At 60.0% G+C, this 20278-nt stretch overlaps 1 protein-coding gene across 1 annotated transcript; it reads left to right on the top strand.

Moving 5' to 3' along the window:
• The first annotated feature begins 316 nt into the window (after nucleotides 1-316).
• On the top strand, nucleotides 317-17421 carry LOC125626763 (all-trans-retinol 13,14-reductase-like). The gene is made up of 11 exons (XM_048830161.2): nucleotides 317-684; nucleotides 7871-8053; nucleotides 9701-9930; nucleotides 10304-10499; nucleotides 11094-11291; nucleotides 11376-11495; nucleotides 11908-12046; nucleotides 13615-13724; nucleotides 14622-14788; nucleotides 15844-16003; nucleotides 16316-17421. Exons 1-11 carry the CDS (start codon nucleotides 525-527, stop codon nucleotides 16459-16461), a joined length of 1809 nt encoding a protein of 602 aa, XP_048686118.1. The 5' UTR covers nucleotides 317-524; the 3' UTR covers nucleotides 16462-17421.
• Nucleotides 17422-20278: the final 2857 nt, after the last annotated feature.

The raw sequence follows: 20278 nt of genomic DNA on the forward strand, positions 1-20278 counted from the left end.
ATGAATATTCGTGTCTGTAAAAGGCCTGGAGATCTACAGCGGGAAGGCGCTGGAGAGGGGCAGGTTGTTAGTACAGGGGTCCATGTGCTAGTGAATACCTGATGAGCGGGCATATGTCTGGAAGAGTGTGTGTTTGCCGTTGAGTGGAATTGAATGAATCAAGGTGTGCGTGTGTGTGTGTGTGTGTCACTGTATCTGAAGGAGCAAAGGGGTGTGTGTGTGTGTGGGGGGGGTCAGTCCGTCTTCGGGGCGGCGTGCATAAGTTTGTCTGGAGCAGTGCATCAAAGTACCTGGGAGCAGTGGATCCGTGAGCGCCTCCACTTCGTTTGCCCGGCTGTTGCAGAGCAAGGCCTGGCATCCCCAGGCAGCGCTGAGCAAAGAGTTAACAGCCCTTGGCTTATCTGCTGGGACTGAGGCCAAGCCGGCTCCCTGCCCACCTGCTACTCCCACCCCACCCCAGCCCACGGAGACTCCAGCCGGCCTCCTTTGCTCGGGATTTGTGCTGAGCTCTGCAGCCTGCAGCAATGTGGCCGGTGCTTGTCCTCTGCCTCTGCCTGCTGGCCTTGGGGCTGCTGGGGGCCCGGCACTTCAGCCCGGCGGGGAACCCCTTTGCCGGGGGGCCCCTGCAGCCCCCCAGGCCGCTGGTCACGGATCAGAAAGTCAGGGACAAGGTCCTGAAGCAGGGTAAGTGCAGCGCGTGAGCCAGGGAGCGTGCCAAAGGCCGGCGGGGGGAGAGCGTGAGCTCTAAGCCGCACTTGGGCGGCTTCGACACTGTCCCACGGGCGCCTGTCCCTTGTCACCTTTTGGCTGGCAGAAGGGGCGCGCATCCTCGAACTTCCCCCGGGGGGGTCGCTCACTCCCTGCCCCTCCCGGTTGTGACCCTCTCCTGTTTCCCGACGGCTGAGGCACCTGGCACCTGCCAGCCCCTGGCCGGGTATAGCCGCGATCACGCCGTCCGCTGAGGTTTCCTGTGGGCAGTTTTGACGGCCTCTCTGATCATTCCGCCGCATTTGTGCTTTCTGGTGTCTACGGGGGGATTAGTTTAGGGATACCCTGAACTCACGCTCTGGGTGAGAGCTGCCACGGCAGTTGCTAGCTGTCCGATTGCTTGAGTGTCCCGCTCCATCTGAGAAGCGGGTGAATTTAGCTGTGTCCAATTATGCTCTTTCACAGCGGAGGGCGGTTGTCAGTTTCTCCTTCCTCCACAGCAGGCGGCATGGCCTTTCTTTGCAGTACCCTCGGATGCTCTTGATTTTTGCCGGTGCTGCGCTTCCAAGCTACAGGGCTTTTTCCAACCAAAGTCAGCGACATCTAAATCCCATAAATACCGTTTTAGGTCAGCTCTGATATGCTGGTCCAAATCGACTGACTTTGAACCACTCCGGAGGGGTATTTTAGTGCAGACTCCGCTTTCTCTGATGCAAAGATAATTGTTGTGGATCAGGATCCATTCCACTCTCCAGGAAATCCAGTGGTGGCCCTCGCTGAGTTCTTGAACTGCCTTTGTTAATGTTTGATAGAGATGGGTGGCACTTTTGTCAGAGTAATATGTCCCTAGGGTCTGCCTTAGGCCATATCTACACTACACTGGTTGGTTGGTGTAGCTGTGTCGGTCAGGGGTGTGATAAAACCACGTGCGGTGCCGGCAAAACCCCGGTGTAGATGCAGCTACGTCAGCGGAAGAGTGCGTCTGTGGGCATCGCTAATGTGTCGTCTGGGGAAGTGGGTGGCTATGCTGGCAGAAGAAACTCCTTCTGGTGGCATGTGCTGGGTCTAAAGTGGGGCCCCTGCTGGCATAACTATACCAGCAAAGCATCGCAGTGTAGACCCGGCTGTTTGGGCAGTGGGAGGTCGCTCTGACTCCGTACCACTTCGGAGTTTTAGTCCTGGGCTGAGTGCATGGCTCCCACCTTCTAGAGCTGCTGGCCCGGGATAATCCCTCTTTAATCCACTGTCACTTTGGTTGCCAGATGTCTGGAACTGAACCTGGCCCGTTGCACGGAATCACCAGTCTGGTGCGAGTCCGCCCAGGCGGGGTCCTGGGGAAGCCAGAGGGTCCTGCCCCCAAACTCCGCAGTCAGATGTGACTCTCAGCCAGCCAGTAAAACAGAAGGTTTATTAGACGACAGGAACTTGGTCTAAAATAGAGCTTGTAGGTGCAGAGAACAGGACCCCTCAGCTGGGTCCATTTTAGGGGGCAGTGAGCCAGACAACCACGTCTGCCCTTCACTCCATGTCTCCAGCCAGCCCCCAACTGACCCCGCTCCAGCCCCTCCTCCTCGGGGCTTTGTCCCTTTCCCCGGGCCAGGACCTGATTCCTTTGTTCTCCAGCCCTTTAGCTCTCACCTTGCAGGGGGGAAGGGTGCAGGCCATCAGTTGCCAGGAAACAGGGTGTCGGCCATTCTCTGTGTCCAGACCCCTCCACACACACTGCACACAGTGAAGTCAGCCCTCTAGGGCTCTGCAATGATCATACACCCTTACCCCACCACCTAGATACTTAAGAACTGCATAGGGGAAACTGAGGCACCCCCACAATATTCAGAGGAAACATTAAGAACAGTCCCGCTTCGTCACACTGAACCTGGCCCGTTGCACGGAATCACCAGTCTGGTGCGTAGTTCTGAAATCTTTCCTAAACACGGATGGCAGGTTCTGCTGGATCCGAGGCTGTGTTCCTTTATGCCCCTCACGTTCAATGGTTCAGTTTTCATCTGCTCTGAATCACTCCCGTCTTCTGTCGCTGCTGCGTTACCTGCTCCATCTTCCGACAAGCTAAGAAAGCGTCTTTCCGTTCCTGCACGGGGAGTTTTCCCCCCTGGTTAGCGTTTTCTGAATCAGACCCTGAATTTGATCATTGAGATGGAGCAACAGGGACAGAACCTCACCCCCACTCACCTAACACGTCACTTTTCTAAATGCCTCAGGAGCCACCCGATCAAACCTCCGTGGCCCGTGGGCCTCATATTTGTTGGATCGACCTGTGCGACGCCCAGCCGCTCCCTCAGAGTCAGGAGATCCCGGGAGAATTTGCAAGCTCCATTTTGCAGCCTGGGGCCCAGAACAAATATCCACGTTTGTCACCCCCCTGAGTCACAAGACCCAGCTTTGCAAGGAGAACTTTGTTTCCGCGGGGAAGCGTTTGTCCTTAGGAGCTTCTTGCAGGCGGAGACCCACCCCCTAGTGCCCTGGCCACCTTTTCTGCCAGCAGTCCCCCCTCTGCCTGCTTCAGACCCCCTTCCCCGGGCCCCCACCCTGTCTTTTCTTAAAGGGGCCGCTCCCATTTCTCTTCATATCAAATTTGTGTGGCTAATAACAGGAAACAAATATTCAAAGTTATTAGCAAATCTAGACAATAGGAACCTGCTTCTAAAACACCTCGCGCGAGTGCTGTTCTGGCCTGATCACATGGGGGGAGAGGGGGACCGTTTCTCGCATCGCACCCCTGCTCTCTGGGATGCTACAGTCATTGCTCAGAGTCGGCCTCTGGTGGGCGCAGTCTCAGCCCAGGAGGGACTGTCCCTCCGTATGTGGGGCAACACTGTCTCCACCCACTCGCCCTGGTCGTGTGTGGGACCGGCAAGGCCTGGGTGGGCGCCAAAGAAAGAAGCCAGAACCAAAAAGTGGTCCCTGCTCCAAAGAGCTCACAAAGCGGGGGACTAGCAATCAGGACTCCTGGGTTCCATTCCCTGCTGCACCGCTCTGTGACCTCGGGCAAGTCACTCCCCCTCGCTGTGCCTCAGTTTCCCTCCAGAGCGGGTGTTTGTTTGAATGGATTCACTGCTCCCACAGGTAAAATTCGGTGAGTCCCCCCGGGGTGAAAGGTCAGTATTACTCAGGTAACCGACCCTGAAGACCCGCTCCCCAGAGCCAGACGCTTCGTTTGAAACCTGCCCAGCCATGGAAGCAGGAGCTGGCCCAGGACACCAGATTGGCATGGGGATGTCCGCCGATGTCCCCTAAGCCTGGCGCAAGGCAGCCAAGATGAGAGAAGGGGCAGCTCACACCCAGGCCCTGGTCTCAGCTGGGCCGCATCACTTCTCCAAGACATGGACTAATTTGAGGGCCGACAGTCTCCCCGCTCATGCCCCGCGGTGTCTGGGTGAACAGCCGGTCCGGCCAGTCCTGCGGGAGCCCCATGCTCACGCCCTGCCCCTGAGTCCCGTTTCATTTTGAATCTTTGTTTCCATCTGCACCTTCCTCCCTCCCCACCCCCCCGGTGGCTTTGACTCAGCCCGGCCACCGATTTCGTCGTTATCCAGCGGCACGATAATCCCCGTGGTCCGGGGCAGATGGAAGAAGCCCTTCTGGGCCCGTGTTTTTAGATTTAATCTGTGTCTATTCTGGTCTGCGGAGGCTGGGCTTTTTTTTTTTATCTCCCTCCGCTCCCGTGCTGGAGTTGTGTGTTCGGGCTGGCTGGCTGGCTTGGGGCCTCCTCCTGTTTAAGAATCAGACCCAGACAGAGAGGGAGAGAGGCCACGCCGAGGGTCCTTCCAGCCGCTCTGGCAATGCAAGGGGGCCTGGGTGTCAATGAGAATCAAATCCTTTCTCTTTGGGTCGGTCCGGGGCTTGTGTCCGGTGTGGGGGTTCCCTGGCTAGCGGGGGGGGGGGGGTGTCCACATCAGCTCTTGCCTGGGGTGAAGACCTGTCCTTGGGGGAGGCAGGAGTTCACCCAGGAACAAGTCCAGGGGCAGCAGGTTTGTATAATTTTTGCTGGTGCCCAGAACGGGTCCAAGTCGTCCCCCCACCCCCCAGCCTTGTAAACCGATATATATTTTTCAAAATAATGTAAAAATGGACTGGAAACAGTAAGTGTTTAACAGTTTCCCTGTACTGCACAATGTGGGGGGAGTGTGGGGGGATGAGGGCTCTGGGGTGGGGCTGGAGATGAGGGGTGTGGGAGGGGGCTCAGGGCTAGGGCAGAGGGTTGGGGTGCGGGGCGGGGGGACGAGGGCTGCGGGGTGGGGCCGGAGATGAGGGGTTCGGAGAGCAGGAGGGGGCTCAGGGTGGGGCAGAGGGCTGGGGTGAGGGCTCTGGCTGGGGGGGGCAGGCTCTGGGGATGAGGAGTTTGGGGTGCCAGGCCCTGAATATTTCTGGAGCCCAGGGCCCATACAACTTGCCACCCCTGAACAAGCCCTCTGTTTGGTGCCAGTCAGCCAGTCCAGTCTCTTTATGATGCTGCTCTCTGGATCTCTGCCCAGCCCAGAGCTGGCGTTCAGCCTTCTGGGTCTCCGCAGCAGCCCCGGAGATCGGCCGTGGGGCACTGGGGTGGGGTTTCCTGCCATCTGGCTGCTCAATCCTCTGACAGCTAGGACCACCGAGACAGAGTGGAGTGGGGATTCACACCTGCCCCTGGGCTTTCTGGCTGTCTCTCCCTCTCTCTCCAGGTGGCTGCCTATCCTGCCGGAGCAAATAACCCCTGGGTTAGGCCTGAAACTGGAGTGAAGCTGTTTGCTAAAGCAAAATCCAGCCGTAGCTTTGTCCCCCAGCTCAGGATTGGGGTGGGGCGGGGGCGCGAGCAGGCGCTTGCCAGGGAATTTAAGTGGTGTCATGGAGTCCCCGGGCGCTGCTCTGGACCTGCTCCCTACGAAGCCAGACAGGATTCTGGGGAAGTCTCCTCTCTGGGAGCAGCCTGTCTGCAGGACACACAGTGCACCCGGCTCCACCTTCCTGGGTCTGACCTCGGAGCATTCAGCATCCTCTGCCCCTCTGCCCACAGCAAGTCTGCCCAGGCGGGGTCCTGGGGAAGCCAGAGGGTCCTGCCCCCCAACTCCGCAGTCAGACGTGACTCTCAGCCCGCCGGTTTATTAGACGACAGGAACATGGTCTAAAACAGAGCTTGTAGGTGCAGAGAACAGGACCCCTCAGCTGGGTCCATTTTGGGGGGCAGCGAGCCAGACAACCATGTCTGCCCTTCACTCCTTGTCCCCAGCCAGCCCCAAACTGAAACTCTCTCCAGCCCCCTCCTCCTCTGGGCTTTGTCCCTTTCCCACCTGATTCCTTTGTTCTCCAACCCTTTAGCTCTCACCTTGCAGGGGGGAAGGGCCAGGCCATCAGGTGCCAGGAAACAGGGTGTCGGCCATTCTCTGTGTCCAGACCCTTGCACACACCTGCCCTCTAGGGCTCTGCAATGATCAGATACCTTTACCCCACCACCTAGATACTTAAGAACCGCATAGGGGAAACTGAGGCACCCCCACACTATTCAGAGGAAACATTAAGAACAGTCCTGCTTCGTCACAGGTGGTTCCCCAGCAGCTGCTGGGCCTCGTCTCTTGGGGCTCGGTTCTGCACCCCAGGACTCCCCGTTGGGAGCCCTTTGCCTGCATCCCCTGGCGATGGGACCGGCCTCCCCACATTCCCAGCAGCTGCGTTGTTGAGCCATCTTGGTCAGATAGGTCACTGGCCCTTACGGTGACCAGATGTCCGGAGTTTATAGGGACAGTCCCGATTTTGGGGTCTTTTTCTTACATAGGCTTCTATTACCGCCCCCCCCTCCCGATTTTTCACACTTGCTGTCCGGTCACCCTACTGGCCCTCCACCCGGCCCTTCCGCGCTGCTGGATTCGCCGCAGGCCTCTGGGCAGCTTCTGCACGTGCATCTCCATCTGCTCAGCCATGTGGCTGGATGTGTCGGCCCATGGTCCCCTTGGGCCAGGTCCTGGGCGGGAGAGAAGGAGGGGAGTGACCGCGTCTCGGCAGCTGGGCTGCTTGTCGCCAGGCTGCTCCTGTCTCTGGAGGGGTGGGGTAGTCTTGATCCGTCCCGGGCCAGGCCCCGCGTGTCCGAGGTCGGTAGCTGATGCAGGTGGCCGCCCAGCCCTGGGTTGCTTTGGGCCTTCGTGACCCAGTCGTCAGGGCTGCCTTCTCCTTAAGGGCCCTGCTGTGGGTGTGGGGCCTGTAGCGGGAGCCACCCGCTCGGCGGACCGTAGAATGAGCCGGTGGCTGCTGGCAGACTCCCCAAGCCTCTCCCTGGATTGCTGGGGCCGAGAGCAGCACCCCCTCATGCCCTGGGCGGCACTCGGGGACCCACACACCTGTCCCAGTCGCTGCAAAATGTTTTCCACTCCACCCTTTTGTTCTGCTGGCCACCCACCTGCTTCGTTTGGGGCAGCTCCCCCCTAGCTGGCGCAGCAAGCCCCAGCTCTCTGCTACTCCGGGAGGCTGTCTACTCGGAGCCCCGCTCGGAAAGCTGCCAGGGAGCCCCTATGTGGTATCCTATAGTCACTGGGGTGGTTGAGGCTGCCCTTTGTTGGGGTAGCTGGTCTGACATGGTCCCTGCTGAACCGTCCCCAAATCTCATTTGTGACACCCACTGGAGGTCCCCGGCGTCAGCAGATGGGCTCCGCCGTCCCCGCCTAAGCCCCAACCCCCTTTCGGGGAGATCAAGGGTTAATCTCAGGGTCAGAGCCCACCCTTCCCACTAGGGCAATCCTTTTACCGTAGCCCCAGCCAGCCCCAAGGGAGAAACCCCAGCGCGAGAGACTTAGTGAAAGTTATGCAGGTACCTGCCCCCCTCCAGTGCAAGGTAGTGAATTGCTCAGCACTAGATGGACATGCCTGTCCCCTGCCCCCCCCCACCCCCCTGCTTCCCAGACCCCTGCAGCCATTCACACCAGGGCAGGGTGGGCCTGAGGCCCTACGGCTCAGATTCCCTGGTAGGAATGACCCCCCGAGGCGCAGGGGCCGTGCTTCCTGGGTGTCTGGGGTGAGATGCCGCAGCGGGGCCAGGAGAAGGAGACAGACGGTTTCGGGCTGGGTGGCAGTGACCCCACGTTCCCCCCAGCATAGGGCCGTGGCGTGGGTCGCCCTGCCCGCTCCCCCGGGATCCTGCAGGCTCTGGTGTTGTTAACCCTTTGCCCTCCCTTGCCAGGTTTCGCCCTGGAGAAGGTGCCACCCGACCTGGACGCCATCGTGATCGGCAGCGGGATCGGAGGCCTGGCCGTGGCGGCTGCCTTGGCAAAGGCCGGCAAGCGGGTCCTGGTGCTGGAGCAGCACGACCAGGCGGGGGGATGCTGCCACACCTTCCAGGAGAAGGGCTTTGAGTTTGATGTGGGTAAGCGGTGGGAGGAGCCCGCTGGATGCTCGCGGGCGAGGACGTCAAGGGAGTTGCTGGATTTCTTGGGGCCGGGCCCGGCCTGTGGGACCCCCCCCAGCTTCTTGCCTGGGCAGAGGGCAGTTCCCCCGTCTGCGGTGCTCCTGCTGGGGAAATGGGGTCAGGGTGCGGGGGCTAGCCCTCACCCCACCCGGCACTCCCGCCAGAAGGGTGACCAGATGTCCTGATTTTAAAGGGACAGTCCTGATATTTGGGGTTTTGTGTTATATAGGTCTGGGTGCGGGGGCTTCCCCAGCAGGAGCGCTGGGCAGATGGAGTGGGTCGGGGTGCGTGGGGGCGCCTATTTTTCCAGGGACCCCCCACAGTTGACCAGGGGCAAGCAGACGGGGGAGCAGAAGGGATTGATGAGCCATACTGGCTGGAACAGTGGGCATCGCCTGCCTCACCAATGTCGAGGGGTTTTGTGGGCATCGCGGCAAAGGAGAGTTTAAGGCAGGATTTGAAAAAGGGAGAGGTCTCACTGCATGACCTGGGGGGCGGGGGGTGGGCAAGTCCCACCCCTGCTCTGTGCCTCAGTTTCCCCATTTGTAAAATGGGGGTCATGATAATGACCTGCCGCCCAAGGGGGCAGTTAGTTAATATTGGTAACTTGGTGGAAGGTGGTCTGATTCCTCTAGGGGATGGTCGTGTGAAGATCCCCCCCAGCCCCCCCGCTGGTACACTCTCTCTGCAGGGTGCCGCGGGGACACGGGGCCTAACAGCAAGGTTAGCTGAGGTCAAAACCAAACCAACCCCCCCCATCTCCACCTCTCTGAAGGTGACTCCAAGAGCAGGACGACGACGGCTAATTGGTTTACTTAATTCCCTAGCATCTGCCGCTGTGGGCTGCCAGATTCATGTCAGATCTCATAAGCTAAGCAGCACGGGGCCTGACCGGTAATTGGATGGGAGGCCGCCCAGGTGGCTACCGGAGCCGGGGTGGGTGGGGCTCTTCTGCCAGCCATAGGCCGGTTGCCCAGCCGAGGTGCTAGCAGCGTGGCAATTAGATCCCAGCAAGCGGGTGACCTGTGCTCAGTACGTGGCACCGGGGCATGCTTCCCCTGGCTAGCCGCAGCACGCTATGGGTATGGCCCGGATTGCCCCCTTTTCTCCAAGCTGCATCCTGTCACGGAGTGTGGGGGGAGTCCAGGCCCTGCACCCCTCTTCCAGGGATTCACTGAGACTCTCAGCCAGCCAGTAAAACAGAAGGTTTATTGGACAACAGGAACACAGTCCAAAACAGAGCTTGTGGGTACAAGCAGGACCCTTCAGTCAAGTCCTTCTGGGGGAGCAGGGAGCTTAGACCCCAGCCCTGGGGTTCCCTGTGTTCCTTCACCCAGCCCCAAACTGAAAACTAAACCCCCCCAGCAGGCTCCCTTCTGCAGCCTGTCTTCACATGCCTGGGCAGAGGTGTTACCTCCCCCGCCCCCTCCTGGCTCAGGTGACAGGCTCTCAGGTCTGCCATCCCCAGGGCACATTCCCAGGTCAACACTTCCCCCTCCCTGCTGTGTCACATCGTCACACATCCCCAAAGATCTCACCTTCCAAGCCCCTCCACACTCCATATCACCGGGGCTAATCCTTTCTCTCTACCTCCTGGCCTGGCAGGCATCCACTACGTGGGTCAGATGCACCCGAAGGGCATGCTGCGGGTGGCTTTGGACCAGCTCACGGATGGCCAGCTGGAGTGGGTGAGGCTGGAGGACCCCTACGACAGCGTGACAGTAGGGGACCGGGACTACCACTTGTGCTCGGGCAAAAGGACCTTTGCGGAGGAGCTGGAGAAGCAGTTCCCGGCAGAGAAGGAGGCCATCAGGGAGTTCATGAGGCTGTCCAAGGTGAGAGCCGAGGTCGTGGAGCAGACCCCTGGCTGCAGCAGCCCCAGCTGAGATCTGGGCCCCACGGCGCTTGGTGCTGTACATGTGCCCAGCGACAGAACCTGGCCCTGCCTGGGAGGGGAAACCAGAGACACAGAGAGGGGAGGTGACTTGCCCAGGGTCACTCAGAGCAGGGAACAGAGCCCTGGCGTCCTGAGGCTCAGTCTGATGCTCTGACCATTGGACCATGCTGCCTTGTGATGCACGGGTGCCATTGTGCTGGAGAGTCTCCCCCTCAGGATCTGAGATGGCTGGGACCCTCTCCTTCCCTTCCTGGGGGGAAAGAAGGCTCTGCCAGGCCCGTTACTGTGGGTTGCTCTTGCCTTTCCTGTAGATGGCGGCGACACGGGTGCCCCTCATTGCTATACTCAAGATGATCCCCCTCTGGCTGGCCACGCTGCTGATCCGCACTGGCCTCATTCACTGGGTCTCCCCCGTCTTCAAGATGGCGGGCACCAGCCACAGCCAGGTCATGGAGCGGCTGACGGCCAACAAGGACCTGCAGGTGGTCCTCAGCTACTTCTTCTACGGTGAGGTGGGCCCCAGCCACCTGCCCCCTGGGGTTCCCCCCTATGAGTTGAGTAATCCATGACAGGTCAGCGCGGGTCAAACGCCTCCCTGCCAGGGAGTAAAGATGCGAGGAAAACATCTCTCCCAGGATAGCTCCCTGGGACTGCTCCCAAAGTACACTGATATCATCTAAACTTTCTATAATTAACTTCTACAAAACACATAGGTTCGAATGACTTGCCACTAAATCATCCCTTTTCTAACTTTCAATAAACTTTTACTATCAGAGCCATCTAGATTCAAGGCTGTCCATCCACCTATCTCCTTTCATTCTCAGTTATTTACTTTTCCGCCCCTTCTCCCATTCCGATTAGCAAAACTGCCGGTAGTTATGACCTTGTTTCTAAAAGCCCTGTCTCCAAATGAACCCTTCGCTAATATGGCTGCAATTAGCTTGATCACATTCTGGGGTGTATGCCCCCTACAAACCCAGGGCAACACCAGGTTCAGGCCTTGCAAGGGACATTCCAGTGCGAGGACGCGCCCCTGGGGTTGGAGGGAGATCCGGGGGGGGGGGAGTGGTTACTTTTTGTGACTCGCCCCCTTGCCGCCAGGCGTCCCCCCCCGGGACTCCAGCTTCCTCATCAACGCCCTCATGGTGCACCACTACAAGCGTGGCGCCTGGTATCCACAAGGGGGCGCCAGCGAGATCGCCTTCCACGCCATCCCGGTGATCCAGCGGGCTGGAGGCGCTGTGCTGGTGAGAGCCCGCGTGGGGAGGATCCTGCTGTCCGAGGGCGGCGCGGCTCTGGGTGAGTCCCGGGGGCACCTGGGTTACCCCTCCCCACATGGCGGAAGTGCGTTTGCTAGGGTCTGGTGTCCTTGTCTCCCGGCAGGAGTGACGGTGCAGAAGCGGGGCCGGGAGGAGGTGGTTTATGCCCCCGTGGTGATCTCGGACGCTGGGATATTCAACACCTTTGGGACCCTGCTGCCCGCAGAGATCAGGAGCAAAGCAGGTAAAGGGGGAGCAGCCCTCTGGGACCTCAGCAGAGGTGGTGTCTGCCCCACCCCTCTCCAGGAGGCCAGGCAAGGGCCCAGTCTGGCAGACAACTGGCACGGTCCATGGGGTGGCAGAGAGAATGGATGGGCGCGGCTGCCAGCGTCGGGCTGTCCTGTTCTCCTGGGCGCATCTGGGAAGTCCTAGGGCGGCCCTGTGGAATTGAACCCTGGGCCTCCAGACCCCAAAGCGTGAGGCTCGCCTGCTTGTGCTGAAAGACCGGGAGCAAAACCACAGGGGCAGGAGCTGGCCCAGAACTAGCAGGGGCTGGAGAGACAGACGGTGTTAGCCTGGGGTACCAGAGCAATCGCCAGCGGCTTTCCCCTGCACCACCCGTCTGTACCCCCCTGGCCCCTCGCTCTCTCTTACAGGGATCCAGTCTGTGCTCAGCATGGTACAGCATGGCATGGGCTCCTTTCTGGTCTTCGTGGGCCTCCAGGGGACCACCGAGGAGCTGGGCATCAAATCCACCAACTACTGGATCTACCTGGACAACGATCTGGACGAGATGTAAGTGGCAGGCCAAAGGTCCCTAAGACCTCTCGGTCGCCCCCTCAGAGCAGGTGTGCTTCTCTGCCTGTCCCATCTCTGACACCTGGGTCCTGATCCCGTGCCTCGGTTGGTCCAGATCCTGTGGTGCTCTTCAGAAGCATCAGAGATCTTAAGGCTGAAAGGGATCAGCTTGTGGTAGACCCAGTAACCCGGCCCCATTCTATCCTTTAATTGCGTTATGAGGGACCCCAGCCGGGAGCAAGGCCACGCTAGTGCTGGGCACAGAATAACAGAGGAGCTTACATTTGAAACAAACCTCTGCCGATTCCACCCCCAAGCCACCCGCCTAGTCTCCCAGGTGAGATTTTTCCTCCTTTCCTGCCCGACGCTGCTGTGCGGCTGGTAAACAGCCGCTATGTCCCGCCCCAGAGGTGGAAGCATTTCAAGGGCGAGTGACGGGATCCCTGCACGTCCCTTACCTGCCGCACACTTGGGGAGGTGAACGGGAAAAGGAAGTAGTAATGGAAAACATTATGCAAGTGAAAAATGCCCACTTTCGTCAGACGACGCTGACCAGAGCATGGTTAATGATGGAATTAAATAGACAGGGTCTGTACGTTAGGTGTTGCCGACGGAAGGAGCCGTAGAAGCAAAAGTTACTATTCCTTGTCCTCTCTATGTTCCAATGGTTATTGTTGATGTTAGAATAGCAGCTAAAGGCCCCAGTGTGCTAGGCTCTGTACGGACACATGGTAAGCAGAGACAGTCCTGGCTCTGATGAATTTACCATGTTAATAGTTGAGAGATGAAGAGAGGGAGGGGAAACTGAGGCACGGGGTGGGGATGCAACTAGCCCAAGGTCACCCAGCAGGTCAGTGGCAGAACCTGCCCGCTAGACCATGCTGTCTCTTCAAGCACTCTGCTTCCCTTCTGGCTCGCAGGGTCTGTCGACACGGTCGTGGTGGGGTGTCTGTGTGGTAGGGACGTCCGCTAGGGGACGTCTGCGCTCGACACACGACAGCGGCAGAGCTGTGGCATCATTGTGTAGACATGCACCGCAGCGGTGGAAGGGGCGGTAGGGGTGACCTAGGCGTGGGGGTCGGGGTGGATTAATTACACCGCCCAGGGCAATGCACAGGGCCTAACTCTGTCTGGGCAGACTTGTCGGCCGTACCAGACGGAGGTGGTGGAGGGACAAGGCGAGAGCTAGGTGTGTCCCAGCTCAGCCGGAGCCTGTGACCTCAGCCCCTCGCCCCACGAGTGCTGTGACCCAGAGCTGCTCGCATGCCAGGCCCCAGGGGTCGAGGTCAGACCTGGAGGGCAGGTCCCAGGGGAGCGGTTTGCGGCTGAGTTCAGACTCATTCACTTGTAAGGGGGAGGCGATGGGAATTGCTCCCTGGCAGAACGCATTCTGCCCTCACCACCCACTAGGCAGCCCTGTTACTCCACGCACAGGAGGGGGTGGGGGTAGGTGGCGAGGGCGGCTCATGGGTGTAGAGGGCTGGGGTGCAGCCCTCCTCCTTCCCCTCCTCCCCAGGAGGTCTGGCATCCCGCCGTACCATTTGCGCTCTTTCTGTTCCTTTCAGGATGACCCGCTACGCTGCCCTCAGCAGGGAGGAGGTCAGTGAGAACGTGCCCATGATGTTCATCACCTTTCCATCAGCCAAGGACCCCACGTACCAGCAGAGGCACCCAGGTACCCACCCAGAGACCGGCAAATGTGTCCCGGAGCTGGGAACCATTGGAGGGTGGGGCGGGGGGATATGAGGGAGGTTCCTGTTCATGGAAGGTCAAGAAGATGCCTCCTGGCTGAGGACCAGCAAGACTGAGCCAGTCCTGCACAGGTTAAGTAGTGGCCATCTCTGTATCTGCTGGCCACCCTATCCAGTAGCCAACGGGCTCACACTTCTCACATGGGCCTGTTGCCCCATCCTTAAACCCCTGCTACCCTCCGTATGGTGCCCCTGGATCTAAGGATCGTGCCATCCCCTGGCCAATGGTGAAATGTCCCGGGGACAAACCCCAATCATTAGAGGGCTGGAGAAAATGCCAGATGGGGGGTTGTGCTCGGGCTCTGGTGCTCTCCCGACCCCCTAGACAGGAGATCCCAAGCGCCAGCCCGAGCCACAACACCCCACTCTCGCTTCAGGGTCTTGCTGCCCTCCGAGTGTCGGGTCTAAGCGTCACCACCCCGGCTGCCCCCGGGGATTCCTGCCTGGGAGGGAGGTGCCGCCCCCGGCTCAGCAGGGGCTGCTGGTGAACCCAGTAGCTTGTGGCTGAGCTAGAATGCAGGCCAGGTGTCCTCCTGGTTCACGCCGGCTGAAGACCCGGTCCCATATCTTTCAGGCCGACGCCCAGTCCTAGGGCCGTGACTCCAATTGATATGTTGCCCTGGCCGTGCGCGCTCCTCTAGGACAGCCATCCTGCCCCCACAACCACGTTTCAGGGGGCTCCAGATGTCCTTCTCCCATTTGGGGGGCTGGCCCAACATCACAGAATGGGGGAGTGTTGGTTGGGGCAGGGGCCTGTTCAGGAGGGTCCCCCGAGGTTTGCGGCCAGCTTGAATCAGCTCTGTCCTCTCCCTGTGCTCCAGGCCAGTCCTGCATGACCATCCTGACCATGGCTCGCTACGAGTGGTTCGAAGAGTGGTCAGGGGCTGGTGTGAAGAACAGAGGGGCTGACTACCATGCCTACAAGATGGAGATCGCCCAGCGGCTGCTGGACATGGCCCTGGAGAGGTTCCCTCAGCTCTGTGGCAAGGTGACACCCCAGTAGACTCCTCCAGTGGGCCTGTGCCGGTTTCTACTGGTGGGCCAGTAGTTCTGTGAGTCCCTGGAACCATTAGCCCCATAGCTCCATTGCTCTGTGCCCAAGGGCTAGCTGCCAGAAGGTCCCAGGAGGACCCAAAGCTCAAGTTGAAGTAGGCATGGCCCTGTACGTAGTGGGTGAGGGCAGGTCCAGGTTCTCAGATCAGCTTCTTGGTCTCTGGGCCTGGGCCTGCTGGGGAGGATTCGTACTCAGCTTGGTGGGGCGGGGGACGAGCCACAAGGGATTGTAGGAGCAAAGGTCCTGCGACAGCTGGTTTGCCACCACATGATAACCGCGATTAGCTGGCGCAGAGGGGACATTACTAGAGCCCATTCAAGGCGTGTCACGAGGACTGGTGGCATCCAGAAGCCATGTTCACACTGGAAAATAGATGGATTCCACACCCATGTTAGAGCCCTAGTGTAGACAAGGCAAGCTGTTGCTTGAATGGGGAGTAGCTGGTCAAGGGCCCCCTTAGCTGCGAGCCCAGGCTTAACCCCAACCCGAAAGCCCGGTTCTGAAAAGCCCGGTTCTGAGACCCCTTTGATAGCTCCAGGGGAGCCTTTGGATCCAGGCGAAGCCCCTGGCTTGTGAAGAGATCACTGCACCCGGGACATGCATACACACACGCATGTACACGCACACACACACGTGTACAGAGCAGGGAGCGGAGGGCCCGCCTCACTCAACGAACACAGGTGGGAAGTCCAGCTTGCTGTGTCGGCACTGGGATGTTCATGTGTTAACACTTTTTTAGTTCCCCCCTTTCCCAGTGAAGACAAGCTGTGGGCGGGTGGGTGGAGTGGGGGTCCAAGGGCAATGGGGCAGGGACCCTCATCTGGAAGGACTTGGGCCTGTATAGTTGGACATCATGGGGTCCTAGAGTCCGTGCTGGGGGGGAGTGGGTTGAGGGGCAGGGCGTGGGGGCTGGAAGGGCTGGCAACGGGCGGTTTCTGTAGCCCCATGTTGCTCCCTGGCCTGCATGTTGTCCCCCTACCTCTGGGCAGGTGGAGTTCCTGGAGGCGGCCTCCCCTCTCACCAACCAGCACTACCTGGGGGCGCCCCGCGGCGAGATGTACGGGGCCGAGCATGACGTGAGCCGCTTCGCGCCGGCCGTCGTGGCCACCCTGCGGGCGGAGACGCCCGTCCGGAACCTCTACCTCACGGGTAAGGGCAGCCTCCGGCCCCGGGGCCGTCCCCACCCCGCCCCGGCCGGTGGCGCTCACCCCACTCCGTCTGGGCGTCGGGGTGGCCCACCGGGCCTTGGTGGGTGCCCGGCAGGTTGGCCCCTGCTCTTGGGTTGAGCCCTGACTTCACAGGAGCCGGGTGGGGGGGGTCCCTCCAGGGCCGGGTTGGTGGAGCTGAACCCAGAGCGCGAGTCCCCCCCTGCCCGGGGCGGGCCGCTCTGGGTGGCGGGCGGGCTCGGGGGCAGCATGGCAGTTCTGCTGTCTGACGCCCTCCCGTGTGTCCCCATCCCAGGGCAGGACGTCTTTAGCTGCGGCCTGGCCGGCGCCTTGCACGGCGGCCTCATCTGCGCCTCCGCTGTCCTCAACCGCATCCTCTACGTGGACCTGCTGCTCCTGAAGAAGAGGCTCAAGAGGGAGCGTGGCAAGAAAGCAGCCTAGGGCCCCCCCGGCAGGGGGGGGAGTGGACCCCATCCCTGCTCACGCGACCCAGGGACTAGCTGCCCCATCTCCGTCCTCTGATGCTCAGCCTCGCCGTGCCCCAGCTCTTTCCCTGGGGCTGGGAACGTGCCGGAGAAGGAAGGTCGGAACCTCATCTACACACCCGTTCTCACCCCCAAACCTGCTTTTCCACCCCCAGTCTGGGATTTCCCTCCACCCACCCCGGCCGCTGGCTCTGTGCATCGGTCTACATGGCAATTAGATACCTGCGGCTGGCCCGTGCCAGCTGACTCAGGCTCGCAGGGCTCGGGCTAAGGGGATCCTTAATTGCGGTGTGGACATTTGGGCAGGTGTTTTGGGACCCTGTGAGGTGGGAGCTCGGGTGGCAGCCCAGGCCTGAACATCTGTGTCTCCAGCTGCTGGGCCATTGCCCTGGAATGAGGAGACAAAACCCAGCCTGGCTTTCTGCCTCTAACATTTTGGGGTGCAGTCCAGCCCACTGAGGGGCTGTACCACCCCTGGCCTGCTGCCTCGAGTGCATTGCAGGCAGCAGGCAGGTTCCCATCCTGAGTGTCTGAGGAAAGCCACAGCCCTGGTCCAGCAGCTCTGCCCCAGCAGCCTGCCAGCACTTGCCGGTCACCCTCTGACTCCACCAGCCTGGGTTACCACTTCCCGGGTGGCCTCAACACATTCCCCGTCCCCGATTTCCCCCCAGAATGCGCGTTCTGCGCTGTCCATCCCTTGCCTGGTCTGTTGCCCCTCTGAGAGGCTCAATATACGACAGCTTGCCACCTTCAATGGAGTTACCCAAACAGTTTGCAACGTTGGATTCATTTTGATTAAGAATCAAATTCGTTTATTGAACTACAAGTGTTAGATTTTAAGTGAGTACAAGTAGAAGGCACTGAAGTCAGAAATGGTGACAGGAGAAATAAAGGTAAAACACTTTCTAAACTGAAACTAGGCTTGGTTCAAGGTGAAACTCTTATCCCAGGTCCCCTGAAACGCTGCTGACCCAATTCTCCGGCCAGGATCTGCTCCCAAAGGCTGTGTCTTTTGTTGTCTTCGGTGAAAGACAGCAGGCAATGGCTGGCTGGGGAGCAATCCCCTGGGGGTGTTTTTGCCCCCAATTTTTATAGTTCAGCCACCTGTTTGCAAATGCATTTTCCTGAGGGTCACCCCTAGATAAAGGTCATTCTCGCTGTGAGGACGGAGACCAAAAGCTGCTATTGTTTGCTACCATGCGGATCTGTTTGGTCCTGCCCCCCCTTCCTTGCCAAAGAATGGTCACATGCTACGTGCATGCCCCCATTAGCTTTGATGACAGCTGGCTAGAGGCGTCAGCTTGTCCTTTGGCTTGGAGAAACTGGTTTACCCCTTCCCCAGCCTTGGCTGGTCAACACGCCTCCGTCCCGATTTCAGCTGAGAGTCATCACTGTACAAATAATGTCGCTACACCCCTTTCACCAGGCCGTTACTGACCAGCGCGTGATTCGTTTTCAGAGGATACCGCACAGGGCGTATTGTATACAATGATTATGACAATGGTGTGTAGGGTGTGAATACAGGGGTGCATCCCGTCGCACTGCCGCCAGCTGGGAAGGGCGTCCCTGAGCCAGGGCTGCACAGCCAGGATGGACTATGGGGTGGTGCCTTCCTCCCCCCTGCACCCCAAATATTCCAGCCTGCGGCAGGGGCCGGAGGGCGCAGCTACCGTGCCGGGCGCTTGGTCCAGAGGTTGCAACGCTTGGTTCGATGCCCAAATCGGAGGCGGCGGTGTCCAGAGAGTGCAGATTGGTGCCAACCTGGAAGCTGCAGCTCTGACTCACCATCCCCGCCATGGCTAACCAAACACCAGCTGCCCAGCATGGAACTCACGCTAGGTATGAGCTTGGGGCGGCTGAAAAACAAAGGGGGTGAAGCTGAGGGTGCTGCCAGCACCCCCAGGTGGGTACAAGAGGGACCAGCACCCTCGCCACAGCTCCCTCCAGTTGTCTGCTGCTGGTCCCAGCTGGGTTAGTCCCCACCCTGTCTGTCGTATGTCGCCTGGCACTGTCTGGTCCTGGATCCCACTTCCTGCCCTGATGGCTGTTGGCTTATTTCCCGACGCTCCACGGTCCTCGGCAGCAAGGCATGCAATGTGCCACTCAGCAAGGACGTGGGCTCAGCTAGCTCTTTGGGGATCCCCGCTGAGCTCCAATGAGAAAAAGCGGGGCACACATGTAACGGTTGTCGGCAGGCGGGATCGAACCTGGGACCTCCGTGCATGAGCCCAAAGCCACCTGGCTGTTAAGCAAACTCGTTAATCTCCCTCTAGGTGGTCTCGGTGCCACGAGATGGGACAGACCGCCACACCCAGCGGGTGTGTGGGTTCATACTTCCCCTCGCTGAGGAAACGCGTCCCGACCTTCAGAGACTTCCCAGTCGAAATCCCGGACGAGCCCCCACTTGAAACGCCAACAGACCCGGACGGTCGGCGGGCGGGATTGAACCTGGGGCCTCTGGAGCTGAATGCATCAGCCTTTACTGCATGAGCTACAAGCCAGGCGCCTGGTAGCCCAGGCCGCAGAGCAAACTCATTAACTCGCTCTCTCTCTCAAAGGGGTCTCGGGACAGAACCCCGTGCCCAGGAGGTGTGTGGGTTACACACGCAAACAGGCTCCCGTTTCTCCTGCCGTGTCAACAAACCGGGCCGGGGTGTGCAGCCATTATAAATCAACGGGATTGTGCGAAAGCCACACCCGACGCCATCGCTCATGGTACAGCGCTCGTGGGGGGCGCAGAAGGGCGAACCCTCTGAAGAGCTCTGGCCCTGAGGGAGACGAGATGGCACTCGTGAGGGCCCTGGAAGCTTTTTGGCTTGCGCCAGAGCATCCCCACGGGACAGCGCTTGGCGGGGACGCTGGCGAGTTGTTCGCTCCGACGCCGGCCTGGCCTGCAGCACAAGCTTCCCGGGGAGGCTAAGGGGAGCGGCTGGCCCAGCCCTGGCAGGAGAGCGCCCCGTCCGGCCAGGGTTTGCCCGCTGCAGCCTGGCTGCCGGGGGCTGAGCTGGGCCCCACCATGTGGAGACGACAAAGGAGATTTAAAGCCAGCTCTGTCCTTGTCCCTGCCCCACGTGCCAGGCAGGGCCAGCGGGTGCTCAGGGGCTCGGCTCGTGGAATTTAGCAAAGTCCAGAGTGTAGCAACGTGATTGCCTGGGGCGGGAGCCGCTTTTATTGCCCCCTCATGTGGAGTCGGGCCCTGCAGCAGCTGCCTGCTCTCTGGACCGGCCAGGGGCGGGGGAAATGCTGGGGCCAAAGGACGGCGGGCGCCTTGTCTCCCATTGGCGCAGTGGGCGCCCTTCCCCTCCCAGTGCCCCCGCCCTGCTCCCTGCCCCACTGACGCCACCCCCCTGAGCTCTCTTCTCCAGCTTCATCTCCCCCTACCTGAGCCTCTTACCTGCCCTCCAGCTGCCAGCTCTGCCGCCTTCCCTCCATCGCCCAGCTCCCCCATGGGACGGTTCAGCCCCACACCAGTTATACCCCCTCCCCCAGCAAGAATGCTCCCTTGCCTTGCCCCACAACGGGCCAGCCCCTACTCCAGTGGGGGAGCCGTGCCTTAGCTCACCGGCGCCCCCTGCAGATTCCCCCCCAGGACCTGCACGCCAGCAGTCCACTGGGATTGATTTGTGTCCTCGTGGGACCAGGCCCTCGCACGCAGGCAACAAACACGACACCAGCAGGGTTTTGACGTATAAATACAAGCAGCTCGGGTTGGCCCCGTTGGCTAACTACACAGAGCAAGAGCCGAACAATCAAACAGCCCAAGGCAGCAGCAG

Source organism: Caretta caretta, chromosome 27 (genome assembly GCF_965140235.1).
Source record: "Caretta caretta isolate rCarCar2 chromosome 27, rCarCar1.hap1, whole genome shotgun sequence".
NCBI lineage: Eukaryota > Metazoa > Chordata > Testudines > Cheloniidae > Caretta > Caretta caretta.